We start from the raw sequence: 17,354 nt of genomic DNA, 5'->3' as shown, positions 1-17,354 counted from the left end.
CCTCTGTACATCGTTCGTCCTCGACCAATAAAACCAGGTAACTGACACTTCCCTGAGCTATTTTCCCTAATAAACAAACGCCCATGTGATTTCTTCCGTCATAAAAATCGAGCTCCGTCGTTATTATTCCGCCTCCGCGGGGCGAGAGAGTGCGTGGAGTTCGCCTACCTGTAACAAATTAATGGGCCCACGTTCTGCCATTAGATCTGCAATGCGCCATCACTGGCATGACTGGTGTATTAGTCTGTCCCGAGCTTTATAGCGTTGATGGGGCATCAAAGGTCCAGCAGTACATCGCCTGCAGTAACGCCGCCACGGACCTCGGCAGCTCAGCTGGCAAATATTGTTACGTAAGTGCTAACATGGTCTATAAGACCCTGGAGCTGTTGTTATTGTTGTTTTTCTTTTCTTTTTATTTGTTCATTTGCAGTATTGAGAAATATTTATTGTGATGGTATTTATTTCGTCTCATTGAGCGCGTGGATGTCTTTGGGGATTCCACGAATTAAAAAAAAAAGAAAGTGAACAAATCATCATTCTGTAATCATCCGTGTTTGTGGCAGAAAGACGCGAAAGTTCTCCTTAACTTTATTTTAACATGTAACGGAGAAGCACTACATTGTCTGAAATGTTAGAAGGTGGTAGGTGTTGCATGAACAGAGGAAAGACGACATTTAAAGATGTATGATCTCCCAAATCCTGTTCTATAATCAAGAATGTATGAATAATATATAAATGATATTTAACTTGAAAAATCATTAAGTGTGGCAATTACGATCATGATTTTGCTACCCACGTATCCAGATTATATCTGTCATCATATACCATTCAACCACAGATAGATAAATCATTATGTAGGCACCCTATGTTATAACTATGTGATAATTGTGAATGAATTGCGATAACGATTTTACATCTGTGCATGTATTTCAAATCAGCTATTGAAATCACCGGGAGTACAGGCGTACAAGCATTCTTCCTGCAGTTGCCTTATCAATTTCCACGAAATTTTCTTCTAAAATGGCAACTTGATTCAGGCATCTTTCTTTTTTTTAAATGATAGATAATGGTCACAGTCCTGATGGGCAAATACATATCCGTCACGTGGCCGTGTTTGGAGCGAAACTGTTTGTTTGTGGCTTTAGCTGATTCCAATCGTTTACCGTTTCAGACATTTTCAATTCAAGAATTCGGTCTGACACTGTTATAGGACGACTGATAAGTTGTCCTTTGAGAATATGGGGACCTCTCGATGTTCCAATTTACGGTGCTTTCCCTCCAGAAAAGGAAAAAAAAGGCCCTTTCTGTAACGCAGATTATAGGTTTCAATGAATATGGTAGTGCTGAAGTAAGAGAATATATGTTCCCAATTCAAAATGAAGATACAGATGATAAAACAGTATTTTCTTTCTTTTTGTCTTCCATTATATAGTACTTGCCACAATGGATATTAAATCAACTGCCACACCCACTGCGATGACAGAGGAATTACCTCTTTTGACAGGTAAGTCATGGACGATTAAAGGGTGGTACAGTTTCGGCACAGATGGGGCTTCATGTTTTCACCAACTTTTGATGATGATCACTGATGAATTTTTGAGATAATGATAACCGTCTTATGAAATAAGAAAGAGCATAAAGAGCATACAACTCTTAGAGGAATTTAAATTTTAAGTGATGAGAATTGGTTTTGAAATAGCTGCGATATTCAAAAACAAAGCAATCCTAATAAAAGGTGGGACCCATCTTTTATAAGGATTGCTTTCTTTCACTTTGTTTCACTTTGTTTTTTGGATATTTAAGTCATTTCTGTCATCAGAGAATTCCTCTGAGTTGCATGCTATATAACATTACATTATTTTCTAAGTATCTCGCAGAAAAGTTAAAGGCTGAATCCTCCCCTCAACCAATACTAAATCATCCCTTTAACATTCCATAAAGTGATTCTGAAAGTACTCTACCATGCCTTTAATTTTCATGATTGTAATTCAGGGTGAAAACATCCTCTATTATAAAGGACCAGATAAAAGTTAGTCTGAAAAATACAACTTTATAAGCACAACGGGAAAAATCCCGAATCAAAAAAAAAAAAAACAGAAAAAAATCTGATAAAGGTAAGGAAAATTATGATCGAATTATTGAGGTTTCGCTGATTTTATCAAAACAGTTCTTGAACATGTTGAACAAACAAAATGAATAGTATTCAAATGAGTGAATGAGTGAAATACCAAGGCCTCGCAACTTGCCATATTGTCGATTGTACACTAAATCTTGGAATTCTCGTCAAGTGCCTACGAAGTAAGAAAATATATTTTACCCATATGAATATCCATGTCCCTCTCGACCCATGTATAATACAGTCCTGTTGGTAACGCCTATGGGGTAATAATTAAAGTAGGGCTGAAGCAAAACAAACAGGCTACCCTGGATAAAGAAGGCTGAAGGCCATATCATTACAGAAGACGATATTTCATGGAGTGGGTTTCACCATAATGCTATTAAATTTTGCAATTACCATGAAAAGTCTTGGCAAGGCATTTATTTGGTAATAATATTTAATTTCAACGATCACACGACGCATCAGTGTGTATGATCACACAAAGAATCATGTGTTGAAGAAGCCACGCTGAAATGTGCTGGTGTAAAGAAGTATGGTGAACGACTTAACGCGCATTCTACATCGTATCTCTTTTTTTTCTCTCTCTCTGAGTTGTTTCTTTTCTATACAGTGATATGAGTCACACACGGCTATGTGGCAGGAAACATTTGTTTTATGAGCTGATTTTGACATTTACATACAATCAACATTTTCATTGAGAGTAAGGTACCGGTCACCTATCACCAAGACAACAGTTGGATGTTACTGTCGCACGTCTTGATTACTGTGTCTTTAACATTATACAAACATTTGGAACTTTTTCATCATCTTATTTCAAGCCTTCAGTGATGATTTACCGGCTGTATTAATTTTCTGTTTTCCTTTTCATTTATATGAATATTCCTTGCTCTTTTTGATTGAACATTTCATTTTTCTATTTGTTCGTCTATATCTTTAGGTCCGTCTGCCAATAACTTTCACCCTGTTCTCGTAAACGCGCAGTCGGCCGAGTCTTCCACGCCGAAAAAGGATGTCTACACGATTGACAACGCCATTGACTCCATAGGAATGGGCTGTCCGCAGTTCGTCATCCTATTCTGTATGTACGTGGGAATGGTATGTGTGCGCTATCGAAGACTAAAAGGGCTGTCTTAACCCTTTTCTGTGTGAAAGTGTTACAATCTGTGAAAAAAAAATGCCATGCAGAAACGCATGAACAGGAAATGAATGTGGCGCGCAGAGGGTTAATAAAGTTCGCGTGTCCCTTTGGCAACCCTGAAAATTTATAGATTCCTTTCATAAGCTGGTATATTGTAGGAGCATATAGGTAATTGAGAGCTTTCCTCAAAATAATAAAACCGGAATTTTCTTTAAGATAGAGAGAGAAACAACACCAAAGATTTCCACCCAATTCCTTCGTATCCCCTATAATACACACAGTGTTTTTTGCATGTATAGCTTTCTCATATCTCTATATATAATATATTATGTATAATACATATATATATATATATATATATATATATATATATATGTATATATAATTGGTCTCGTATAATGAGACCAATTTCTCATCTTTTGCGCTTTTCCGAAAAGGACGAACAGTAAGAGGAATACTGATGTCAACGATGTCTCCTTCCTTTCTCATATCTCACATATAATATATAAATAATGTGTTTGTGTGTGTGTGTGTGTGTGTGTGTGTGTGTGTGTGTGTGTGTGTGTGTGTGTGTGTGTGTGTGTTTAGGTTAAAAGTATCATTTTGTACGTAAGTCCTGTACACCGATTTGAGGCTATTATTCTCCATGTTGCTAATTATCTCCCATAACAAGCTATCTGTCTACGCCCAAGTCCTGCTGAAGACGACAATCAGCCACCAACTCGACTGCGATCTCAGACTGATTGACAGCCAGACCGCCTGGGTGTCGACGGTAGGAACTAAGAGTGATTCTCATTCAACTCTATTCTACTGCGATTCAATACACAACTCGATACCATAATATTTTAAATAATCCTTATATATAGCATTAATCATAGACAGTGCGCGGATGTTGTTAGTGTATACAAATATGCCTACAGGAATGACAATTTCACCATGGAAAGTTTATATTTTTTATGGGTTCAAGTGAAAAGAGAAATCTATTTTAATGTTATTCAATAATTCTTTTCACTATATAGGCAGGGCTCGACACTAACGGTGGCCCGGTGGCCCGGGGCCACCAAAAATGAAAGTCGGGCCACCAAATTTCAAAAAAGGGCAAATTTGGTGGCCCGCCTCGGGCCACCAAAATTTTTTGAAAAGTATGTGAATAAATTCGTAACTTTTTGCGCCGGAAATTAGCAGTTAATTTTGTTCAAAGGATGGATGAAAAGGACTGATTGAATGCCTGAGAGTGAGTGTTGCAAGTTTGTTGAAGCTTATTTATGAGTAGATATGTCCAACTTCTAATTCTTACTATCATAAATCTTAAATATTTGACTCATTAAAAAAAGGACTTTTAATGTTTTTTATTGTTTTTTTTTCGGGACACCAAATTTTTCTTTCGGGCCACCAAAAGTATGAAATTTAGGATTTTGGTGGCCCCATCGGGCCACCAAACAAAAAAGTTAGTGTCGAGCCATGATATAGGTATATATTACAGTCATACATTGTCATACTTGATGGTCTAAAAAATGCTAGTACACATTCATGACATTCGAGAAAAGACTACGACCTTCCCCCCTCCCTCGTAAACCTTGATGATAAAAAGGATTAATTCCGATGTATACTGATGCTCCTACAGATGAATTTTTATCACAATTGACCTACTTAACTAGCAATGATATGCCTCTCAGACACAATGATGTTAACCCGTCGCCTCTAGGAAAGTGGCTTGTCCTGTACAAGGTCTACATGAAATTTCAGAATCTGGCAGAAAATTGTTCATTGTATGTAATCTCTTCCCTGTTTAATAATCCAAGCGCTTACCAATTTCCAGCTATACTTACTTTGATATTTGTCTTCTTTTTGTTTTTATTATTTGTGAGATAATGCAACCAATTCCATGTTAATAGACAATCAATTGTTCAATTATTCTTCGATCCTAGCACTGTCTAGATTATTATGTCTTGAAATTATTGTTATTTCTCTTTAAAGCTCACAGAAGAAAATAAACTTGACCGACTCCAATATTCACTGCCATTAGTACTACTACTACTATACCAGTACACCTCCTCCTGCTGCTGCTACTGCTATTACTAATACTTCTACTGATACTACTACAACTACTACTGCTACTACTACTATTACTATTACTACTACTACTACTACTACTACTACTACTACTACTACTACTACTACTACTACCACTACTACTTCTTCTTCTTCTTCTTCTTCTTCTTCTTCTTCTTCTTCTCCATCTTCATCTTATTCTTCCTCCTCCTCATCCTCTTCTACTGCTACTACTATACTAGTCCACTAATACCACTACCATGCTACTACTACAACAACAACGACACTATTACTACTACTACTACTACTACTACTACTACTACTACTAAACTACTTCTATACGGCTACTGTGTTACTAATATGATTCGATAATACTGTCCTTAACTCGCAGGTGTTTTTCTTGGGTGAAATCGCCGGCAGCTGCCCTGTCGGATGGTTAATTGACGTCTACGGTCGCCGGTCGGTAGGTTTCGTTTTCTCGTCTAGTATCCAGTCTGTTTAGTGTGAATATAAATATACATGTATGTCATACTCAGATATGATATGATATGATATGTGCCCTACTGTGGATCCAGCTAGTATATAGGGAGAAATTACATGCTCATAATTTCATTATTAAGGAGACACATGACTTTAAAGAGACAATTTATATCTCCTTAACGTTTTACTTTACTGCTGACATTGCTTATCTACACAATGTCTCCCTATAGCTGGAGCCAGAGTGATATATCATAATACCATGGCTTGACTCAAAGCTGTAGACCAGTATTACAGCTAGAAAGTAGAATCGCATGGCAGAGATTTTGCCAGCAAGAAAATCATTGTATCAGTTCAATATCCGCAGCCCGTGTGATATCTAACAAGAGTTGATTTGCCAAAAATAACCTGCAATCATATAAGAGGGTGCATTGGGGCCGTCTTTCTGTCATAGACAATAATAATGCTTTGCTATGATGGCATCTGAAAACGAGTCTATGCATATTTTAGAATACCGTAAAGAAATAGTTAACGACTAAAGTACCGTGATATCACTGACATAAAAAAGACATAAAGAAGACGTAAAAAAAATAATAAAATCCATGACGCCAAAAATAAACAAATGAAACCAAAAAAAAAAAAAAAACCGCCAGTTATCATATTTTTACATAGTCTGGTATACATATATTTTCATATAATTTCAAATTGTGCTTTTTTCCGAAAAATTGTAAAAATTGCCGTTGAGAAGTGATTTGAGGATAACTTGCCCCCAAAAGACGTACACTGTTATTTTCACTCAGATCTCTGTAGCACGTGATTGTGATGCTCATTAAAGAAGCGAAATGTCCTTGTGAAAAATGGCGGCATCATGCTATTATTTTAACCTATTACCTCTCTGACGACGTTTCCTTTGTTGTCTTTTTTTCATAATCCTTTTCATTGTTTGCTTTGGTTCTAATTTGTCTTGCTTTTCTTGTTTCTGACCGATAGATCCTCATTCTTCTGACCGCCAACCTCGTGTACTTTGGACTTCTGTTATCCTTCGTTCCGTCTAGCTATCCGTGGGTTCTGACTCTTCGATTTTTGGCGGGTTTTTACTCGTGCGGCGTACAGAGCACGATTGTTTGCTACACGGGAGAAATGGCGCCTTCGAAATACAGGACGCATTTCATGATGGGTCTTTTGGTAAGACATCGTGAGAGGGATTCAGCAACTTGTATGTCTGCTGTGAAGCAGAAGAGATTCAATTTCTTAGACTTCGTGACAGTATGGAGAGTAGTAGATAATAGACATTTGGTTGTGATGTTTGTGAGAATGTCTTTTGTAAATGACTGATGTATAATCATTGATATCTTGTACGTCGGACATTGCAGGATAAAAATTTCCTAAACATGTTATGGGCCTATACGCACCGTTCTGTGCTGTATAGTGCTGTAGGCATGCCGTAGTTTTCATACCAATTCATTACTATAGCTAGTCAATGTCTTACCTTGAGATGACGTACGCAACACAAACTATCAGGTTTCAGCAGGTCCCCCTGAAATTATATGTCAGACATATGTACGGAAGAGACCGTTTCAATCATTCCTACCCCTTGCCCGCCTTTAATTCACTTTCCCTAAACACTGATTCCAAATTCTAGATATTAAAGGGATGGTACAGTTTTGGTGGAGATGAGAATTGGGCTTTTAACTTTTTGCGAGATACCAAGAAAACACTTATGATATAGTGCAGAGCATACCATTTTAGGAGGAATTCAAAGTTTATTTGATGAAAATCGGGTTTGGAATTATTGAAACATCCAAAAACAAAGTAAAACAAAGCAATCGTAATAAAGTGTGGGTCCCACACTTTATTAGAATTGCTCTTTTTTGGATATCTCAGCCATTTCAAAACCAATTTTCATCAAATAAATGTTGAATTCCTCATGGAATCACATGCTCTTTCATATTTCATAAGATTTTTGTCATTATCTCACCAAAAAATGTAAGAAACCTGAAATTAGGTCTCAACCAAAACTATACGGTCCCTTTAATACTGACACGTTTATTTTACCATTGCCAATCATAGTACATGTAACCCAAACGTCGAAAGCATCATACATTTCGAATAATGATCTAGGCAATGATATCTATTTCGTGTGTCCAAATTTGCTATCATTTTTTTTTTTTATTTGAGTCACTAAAATATCTCGAAAGAATTTCTTTGTATAGGTAAGATTGTAAAAGCTCAATCTATATTCAGAATGATAACACATTATGTACGAAACGCACTCAAACTTTACAACTACATTTTTGTAAAAGAGAAAGTTGAAATTTATTTCGTCAATATAATAGTTTTCGAGGGGACAAAACATAGTTGTGAGTAAATGTAGATGGTTTCATACAGAAACTCCAACTCTCCCGCTTTCGTCGGGAGATCTCCCGTCGAAAGCCAATTTTTGTAAAATCTCCCGGTCTCCCGCCCGAGATTTAATTTAATCCCGCCCTGGCTCTGTGTCTCCCGTTGGAAAGGATTTCTTATACTTATTGTCATCAGAGCCTTAGATAGCACGAGATAGCATCTAAAACCCTAGAGCTGGACCCCAGCCGCAAGGACCTTCGCGCTTCGGGCACATCAAGTTGGAGTCTCCCGTTTGCTAGGGGTTTCAGGCGGGAGAATCTCCAGATCAGAAGGTTCTTGGGGTTGGAGTCTCTGTTCTCAGTTTCATGTTGCAAAATAAGTTTTAATAGGTCCATGCATCCTTCTACAGTCAAACTATATTATGCTTACGATTATGTTACCCTGCATTCAAGTTGTTTTCTGTAAACTTTACTGTAAAGCAGCTCCTCTTTTTTTAGTGTACATTAAAATGAAATTGTTTTATATCATTGTTTTGAACGTTTTTCGTTTGCATGTGCAACGTAATGATGTATCTTAATTGTGTATACAATAATGTTGACACTTTTTTATGGACTATTTTGTGCATAATAAACCATGTGAATTTTTGTATACGATAATATCACCAAGTTGTTAGCGTTTTTGTGTCACAGTGGAATGAAGAAATAGAACTGAACTGAACTGAACTGAACTGAACGGAACTGAAGCAAGCGCACTGACTGTAAATCTAGTCATTCGTTAAATTATATTTCTTTTTTTTTATGGTCAGTTTTCCGCCGGGTGTGGCGCCCTCTATATTGCAACCACTGGTTTCCTTGTGGTGCCAAGCCTGGGATGGCGCTGGCAGGCGGCGTGCGCTGGTATACCAGCATTTCTCGTCCTGGCAACGGCTTGGGTAAGAATTAATTTATCAGCCCTGTAATTCCAAACGCGACGGCCCTAAACCTGATGTTAAGGCTGAGCTCTTAAATTCTCAGGGTACTTACTCGGGATGAAGGACCGTGTAAAAGCCGCAAGTTACGTCAATTTTGGAGGACAAGCAGAGACGACTGTTACAAGCAGAGTTGAGTGAACTAATGTGGAATGGAAGGACAATTCAAGAAGTTTTTGATATTTTTGAACAGTGCACCTTCTCTTCTGCATTCTTTTGCGTGGAATAAAGTCATTAAATGGCTGCTGGTCATATTCAAAATATCTTAGCCTGTTTCATACCGAATTATGAAATCCCCATAGACTTAATACACAGGCTACCAGGTTCCCGAATGGAACGGGTTAATGCTTTAAATGTGCAAGGAACTTCCCTGTTATTGTCCGGTCATGAAGGCTGGCCTGATAGGCAGGCATAGCTGAAGATTTTCTCTCCTCCCCTATGTTGTGTATACTATACGTTTCTTAGACTTTGCCAAGGCTTGGCCATTTTTTGTTATGCTCCGTACAAAGTGTAAAGATCAAAATAATGACCATATGAAACGTGGCTGGCAAGTAATCAAAGTGTGGCCATGTTTCCTTCACGAAATTACGCCGGTATTATCAAAGATATCTTTGGTATTATGAAGAACAATATCAAGTGCGTGATTATATGTACCTTCAATACTAATTTGTTGCGTGCAAAATCTGTTTGTCTTCGTTATCAATGCTGGCAGAGCTGGAGGCTGATTGATTCACTAGATAGAAAATGATTGTATCTTCGTATCATATCATGCAAATTCTATACCAATTTGTTCATGTTTTCCCTATCTTTATCATTGTCTTCATATTATTTTGAAAGCTGATACCAAACTCGCCGCGATATTACGCCCTCCGCGGTTGGACAGAAAAAGCCCGGGAACTTCTTGAAACACTGGCTCGTCGGAATTCCAGGCCATTGCCAAGCGGACAACTTGTGGGATACCGTCGACTGGTAAACATCTTGTTTTGATTTCATGACCAAGTGCTAAAGATTCCTGTAAACATACATAGTGGGGCATAGAAAAGGTCAGGCAGCTTCGTCGAAGGGCGATATGCTATGAGTAACCTAAAGTAATATAACGTGCAGCTAATGCCTCACACACATACACAAAAAATGTCAAACAAAAGCAGACAAACTCAAGATAGCGTGCTTACAAAGTCACATGCGCGGACACTTGCATACCTATAACATTCACACATACAATACGTGTATAAAGATATGCAAACACACTATTACATTGGCGTAGATTTAGCACATCTGCTGCTATAGATGCCGTCACGTCATCTTTGCCGTGTCAGGTATTATTCTGATTGTAGGCACGGCAAGTGCCAAAATCTGTCTCGCCCATTCGCGTAGAAGAAATTAATGATTTTCTAACTCCTGGAAGTTCATTGACCCCGCCTATGACCTTTGACCTTGTGGTGACCTTCAACTCCCAAGGGACATCTACCATCCAAGTTTGGTCGCAAACGGACTTAGGGATCACAAATTATGAGCCATAATCGAAACGCGTCGTAAAAACTTAACATTGGGTCCTAAAAGTTCGTTGACCCCTATTTGTGACCTTTGACCTTGTGGTGACCTTGAGCTCCCCAAGGGACATCTACCACCCAAGTTTGGTCACAAACAGACAATGGATCAAAAGTTTTGAGCCATAATCACAACGCGCCGTAAAAACTTAACATTGGACCCTAAACGTTCGTTGACCCCTGTCTGTGACCTTGGACCTTGTGGTGACCTTCAAATTTCCAATGGACATCTACCATCCAAGTTTGGTTACAAACGGACATACATAGGCCCTACATCAAAAGTTATGAGCCATGATCTAAACGCGCCGTAAAAACTTAACATTGGGCCCTAAAGTTCCTTGACCCCTGCCTGTGATCTTTGACCTTGAGGTGACCTTCATGTTTGGTAAAATATGTATCATTGTATAACTACTCTTCCCTCCAAGTTTGATTGAAATTGAAGTCCTTAGTAGAGAGTTATTCAAGTTTTTGTAGCGTTATGGACGGACGACGGACGGACAGACGATCCCTTAGTCTCCACTCACCTCCGGTATAGGCTCGACAAGATTAAAGTGGGAATTAGAACTGCTCTCCTCGACGACTTATCGCAGAACATTCTGTTCAATCTGTTCTGTACTGATTTTCTCTTTATTTAGGAAAGCTCTGTAAATCTTGTTCGTCTCGTCAAGAAAAATCTGATACGACAGAGTGTCATCGTTTGGATCATAGGGTAAGTGTAAGAGGTGAAAAACCTGCATTACCTCTATCCCCCTCCCCGCAAAAAAAAAAAAAAGACGGTGCCAACTACCACCCCGTCCTATCAAGTATCACGAAGAAAAAAAAATGAAAATACCCAATTTCTTTCTGGATGCGCGACACACTGGATATACTAATAATGTCACAACTTACCTTATTTTTTTTTTACAAGCAATTTTAAACAAATTCAAAACTTTAAAATAGAAATGCAAAATCTGGAAAAAATGCATATTTGCATAATTTATTACATATGTATACGAAATAAAATCAATATCATTAAATTTACTATGCAATCTTGTAGGAAACATAATAACGAACACACACGATGAATTTGGGTGTGATTGGATGATCAACAACTGAGATGGAGGAAGGGGGCTTTAGATCCCCACCCAGGTTTTTTTTTCCCCCAAGATAGCCCAGTGTTGACTTTGCTTTGTTGAGTGTGCGCTGAAATTGCAGTATTGTGAAGGCGAAAAACTAAATTAAACCATGTCGCAACAATGCGCTAACAATATCTAGATCTGATCGCCAGAAAAAAAAAAAGTCCTGGAATATCCTCTGTGTTGCTTGTGCTGAACAGATTCACGGCATATTTCAGTTACTATGGCATCGCCCTGGCAACTAATCACATCGTTGAATTGTACGCCAACGCGCAGCCTCAGCCAGACGACGAGGGTAACTCTACGATAGCCACCGCCTCTTACAAGCCGAACGACGGCTACCTGTGCGAATATGGACTATCGTCGCCATGCAACATGCCGGTGGCATTGGACGAATACCTACAGACACTGATTGCTAGCATCGGAGATCTATTCGGTACAAATGGTGGTAACAGTTCGTTATTCAAAAGGTTCGTTATTCCAAAAGTTCTTTAATCTGGAAGTGAAATAAGGTTCGTTATATTCTGAAAGTTTGTTACTCCGAAAACGAAATAAAGTTTGTAATTCCAAAGGTTCGCTAAGACGCGCATTCTTTTCTTTTTCAGGTTAACGAACCTTCAGAACATTGCAAAAAAACGTTCGGATTAACGAACTCTACATCACTCTGAGATTAACGAACATCTAGGTAAACCATGGGGAATTTGTGTGTTTCGGAATAACGAACCATCGGAATAACAAGCATCACCCAAATGGGAGGGGAGGGGTATGGCTGATCGGGAGTTTTCATGAAAGACGAGAGAATGACTTGTCGTTTCCTATCAATTGAGATGCATTTTACGTGTTTCAGTGTTACCATGACAACATCGAAGCTCATTTGATTGTAGCTTTCCTGTTGGGAAGTTAAGAGAATGCATGCTGCCATGAATGGTATTATTGTATTTACAAACAAGTAGCCCCCTCTGTAATCTATAAGTTTCTTTCACATTGTGAGGTTGTAATCTAAAAATGATAATGATATAACAAATTACGGGATGATTTCCAGTTGACCCTTCCCTTTAATCTTTGACTCACCCATCCTCACCCCGCCTCGCAGCCCTTCATACTCAAAAACGCTCTACTGCCACTGTGTAATATGATATAGAAGTGGTGATGATTGTGAACTTCTTGATGAATTCATTGATATTGACAATGTTTTTTCTCCCACTCCTGTTGTGTGAAGGGAACAATTTTATTTTAGCAACACTTGAAAAAAAAAAGAACATTCACACACACACACACACACACACACACACAAAAGCCTCACCTAAAATCGATAGGGTTTGAGAGATTTTTTGTTGCAGTGTAAAGGGCGTATCTCTCACTGAGCGGCGAACGTTTGCGAACGTAGCGAATTTAGGATTTCGCCATGGTTCGTAAAGGGTTGCAAAAGGTTCGTTAACAGTTGCAAGAAAGTTCGCAAACGGTTTTTATTGTCGCAAGCAGTTTTTCTTGTCGCAAAGAAATTTTGAACAGGTTCAAAATTTCTTTGCGAATTTGTATTTTGGCTAACAGTTGCAAACATTCGCAAAACACTCGTGATAGTGGGAACCCCGCTTTAAGCTGCACGATGGCTGTAGCAGCAGCCATGAAGGCAAAGCAGCTCTTCAAGGATACAGCAACACGTTGAGCCTCTTCTTGGCAGAAATTCATTTCCATATTCTGGAAATCCATCTTGAACGGTGGTCACAAGAGATCTGAATGCAGTGGAAGGTTGTAAGTTCGTTTTATGGGTCTGACTATACATAATCGCTTGGTACTTTTCAGGTCCCAAAACATTCGCAAATTGTCGCAAGGGATTTGCAAACAGTTACTAATATTAGCAAAACTGTCGCTAATATTTGCTAACAGTCGCTAATAGTCGCCACCTGTGTTTCGAAAACACTTTCGCAAACATTCGCTCAAGTGTTGCTAATTGTCGCTGAACATCGCTAAAAGTCGCTAACTGTCGCTAATGGCAGAAGCGAACCTTGATTTTTCGCAAACATTCGTTAGAAAATTTGGCGAATCTCAAATTCGCTACATTCGCAAACGTTCGCCGCTCAGTGAGATAGGAATTGATTTGCTTAGATATGTGTAACCCTAGACAATCCAATTTCTTTCATCTTGACTTGTGGACCCACCAGTTTTATTCGCTGTCACCCCAAATGTGTGATGCGATATGTATCTTTAAGGTTCAGTTTACCTTTGGGAGCAGTGATATAAAAAATGTTCCAAGACATCACATATGATGCATATGTGTAGGTCTGTTGTATCACAAATATCCTACCATATAAGATTTTCGCAGTAAAGCCTAAGTATTAGGAGATATTAGTGTTTTTCTCAATAAACCGTAAGTGTAGACGGTTTAGTCTGGAAACATCTTTATTTTAACTATTGTTCACATTTTGTGCATATAACAACACTTAACATCGATTACACGGATTCAATTTTTTACAGTGGTTGTTTCTATCCCTAACTCACATTTTAGAACTATTTTAAAGCACGAATGCTGGGTTTTTGTTTCATCAGCAAATGGTAAATTATGCCTTTAACAGTGTCTCATGGTTTGTTTATCTCTCTATTTTCTGAATTTGATGACAGCCGCACCTGTCGCGATGGTTTTTGTCTTACTGATGGGCAGGCGTCGGGCGATGTATTCTTCCCTCTTTCTCTCATCCGTGTTTCTCATATGTCTGATGTGTACCTTTAACAGGTGATTATAACGGTGTCACAAAGCAACAACAACAACAAAAAAAAACTAAACTACGGGTATTATTCTTTAAAGGGATCGTATAGTTTTGGTTGAGACCTAACTTCAGGTTTCTAACATTTTTGGTGAGATAATGAGAAACCTCCTATGAAATGTGAAAGAGCCTGTAATTCCGAGAGGGATTCAACGTTTATTTGATGAAAATTGGTTTTGAAATGGCTGACATATTCAAAACAGAGCAATCTGAATAAAAGGTGGGACCCACCTCTCATTACGATCGCTTTGTTTTACTTTGTTTCTGGATGCTTCAGCCATTGCAAAACTGATTTTAATCGAATAAACATTGAATTCCTCTTAGAATTCAAGGTTTTCCAAAACCGATTTTAATCGAATAAACCTTGAATTCCTCTTAGAATGATTATGCTCTGTTCTGAGTGGTTTCTTGGTATCTTGCAAAAAGTTGAAAGCCCTATCATCATCTCAACCAATACTATATTATCTTTTTAAAGTGAGATGACAGGGGAAAAAAAAAACCTTTTGTAAATTATATCAATGAACAAAGGATAACACCTGGAATACAACCGAAGCAATGTCCTAAGCAAAAAGAGTCGAGATTTAATCACATCACCTCCACTCCATCTGGCGATATTTTTGTGACATTCATATGAGACCACGTTTCAAAGACTCATGAATTATTCTCGCTCGCTCTGGCGTCTTGTATACCAAATGGTTGATTTTGTTATTCTCTCCCCCCCCCCCCCCAATGTGTTACGCTGTCTGCAATAGGGGTAGGGGAAACCTCTCATTTTAATACCCATAATCATTAATCATACCAACTGGTACGCTGTCACATGATCATGTTCGTCCAATCGCTGGCCCGTACTTAATTAACCATTTATGCATACTGTATATTATGCATCAACCCACCTGCAGAACGAACCCGACTGGATTCATCCTCGTGATAAGGTGTTTAACTCTAGGCACGTACGGCATCCTGTTTCTCTACGCGGTGGAGGCCTACCCCACCTACACCAGGGCATCAGCGGTAGTAACCTGCCAGCTGTTCGCAAAGTTGGCGGGCGCCCTCACACCGTTTGTTGCCGACGTACGTTGGTGTAGATTTAATGCATCCCAAATATAGCAACCTTATACTTACATGAAGAGTTTTATCGCAAAATGAGCTAACTCCATTCTTGTTCAGTTGAGATATTTGTGATTAAAGCTGTTTAAAAACAACAACAAAATATTAAGAAAATACATCATATCTTTAATACCTTCTAGAATATTCCTTGTTACGTTACAAATTTAGTGATGTATTACTGGAAAGGTTTTATTTCGCTCTATCTGATGATGGACTTACATTGAAATGTTTAAGAACGGCGCTTAGCAGATTTTGCAATAAAACTCTTCATATATGTCGAGGGTTACGAAACGCCCTTTAGCGTGAAAGCAGCAAAACAGCCACAACAGAAGACAAAAAAAAAGAACTACAAGTTTGCATTTTGATATCCCCTTAATTCTTTCCTTTCTACGAAGCAAACACAAATCAAGAATCAGCTTTCCAGAACACCCCTCCTGAAAAGTAGACAAAAATCTTGAAATAATGTTATTCTGATAATATTGTCATGAAATTTGAAGTTTGGCGCCGTATGGTAGTAACATCAAAACATTACACTTCATACCCATTACTTAATATAATCTGTGTGAGAAGTACACAAAATTGTGTGTGTGTGTGTGTGTGTGTGTGTGTGTGTGTGTGTGTGTTTGTAAAGTGCCGCACACGCTGTATGGTTTGATCTGAACAGTGCCATTCGGGAGCGAAATTTGACAACTTTTTGCAGGCGTACCAGAACTATGTTCTGGCTTTAAAACCGCGTGCCTCACTTCACATCAGCAGTAGATAGCAGGAACCATGGACCTTAGAAATAATTATAGGGCATTCCAATTATTCAAATTTGAACTTCGTGGAAAGACTTGGCAAAATACCATTTCAACTCGGCAAGAGTACGGGATATCAGTTTGTTTGTTTGCTTGTTGTTAGCTGTTTGTTTGTGTGTTTGCTTGCTTGCTTGCTTGCTTGTTTCAGTCGAGCAGTTCTCCCTATTAGACAAAAGTACACCTTCACCTAACAGGTCTGCATTTTTCTTTTCATTATACTCTGGGTCATGACACTGACTATTCGTTTTGTTTTTCACAAGATACGGTCCGTTAAACATCAAAGAACTATAGTTGCCTTTCGCTGGCAATTTTGTCTGTTGTGCTATAAATTCATTTTCTTTAATAATATGGAGTGTAGCGAGAGTGCATTAGGATTATCAAGTTAAAATGGGACAGGAAAAGAGAGCCTTCCGTAAATACTGGGTGAATAAATTTCTATGATTTCCGTGATTTATAATACTTGCTTTTTCTAAAGACATTCATTTCCATTTAAATTTATCATGGTGATAACACTGATATTCATTCACAACAGGAGTAACCATAGAAATGTTACGTAATCTGATTATTTCAGAGTTACCTGGTGGATCATCCAGCCAAAGGCATCGCTGTGTATGCTGGATTGTGTCTCATCGGTGCCGTGTCTGGCATTCTACTACCAATCGATACAGCGGGAAAACAGCTAGAAGTAAGGTCTTCTCCCATAAATATACCTCAGAATAATTTCATTTTCATTTATGTTTTTCCCAAAGACAAACACACACACACACACACAACCACACACAAAACCGCTGCTCTGACCAGGACCTGGAGATATTATGAATAGCTCAACTTTTTAAGCATATTTCGTCAAAATAAAAGGGAAAACTCTTCTTTATAGGATCGTCGTTTCGACTGAAAGTATTCTTTAAGACATCACTAATTAGCCATTTA

At 38.4% G+C, this 17,354-nt stretch overlaps 1 protein-coding gene across 1 annotated transcript; it reads left to right on the top strand.

The window, feature by feature from the left end:
* The first annotated feature begins 1,443 nt into the window (after nt 1-1,443).
* LOC139719556 (synaptic vesicle 2-related protein-like) lies at nt 1,444-17,107 on the top strand. Its single transcript, XM_071630968.1, has 11 exons — nt 1,444-1,504; nt 3,057-3,214; nt 3,931-4,029; nt 5,701-5,772; nt 6,777-6,971; nt 8,935-9,060; nt 9,934-10,065; nt 11,279-11,352; nt 11,959-12,228; nt 15,420-15,578; nt 16,996-17,107. Exons 1-11 carry the CDS (start codon nt 1,444-1,446, stop codon nt 17,105-17,107), a joined length of 1,458 nt encoding a protein of 485 aa, XP_071487069.1.
* Nucleotides 17,108-17,354: the final 247 nt, after the last annotated feature.

The sequence above is a fragment of the Diadema antillarum genome, unplaced genomic scaffold, assembly GCF_040938485.1.
Source record: "Diadema antillarum isolate AM-2024a unplaced genomic scaffold, OU_Dant_1.0 scf00000112, whole genome shotgun sequence".
In the NCBI taxonomy this organism is placed as follows: domain Eukaryota; kingdom Metazoa; phylum Echinodermata; class Echinoidea; order Diadematoida; family Diadematidae; genus Diadema; species Diadema antillarum.
Note: the sequence above shows the minus strand (reverse complement) of the source record. Positions and strands in the feature narration are given on the sequence as shown.

Excerpts from the sequence above, each read along its gene's own strand:
- LOC139719556 (XM_071630968.1), top strand. The coding sequence starts at position 1,444 with ATGGATATTAAATCAACTGCCACACCCACTGCGATGACAGAGGAATTA. Across the intron at positions 3,215-3,930 it reads TCTGTATGTACGTGGGAATG|CTATCTGTCTACGCCCAAGT; the intron begins GTATGTGTGCGC and ends TCCCATAACAAG. Across the intron at positions 5,773-6,776 it reads ACGTCTACGGTCGCCGGTCG|ATCCTCATTCTTCTGACCGC; the intron begins GTAGGTTTCGTT and ends TCTGACCGATAG.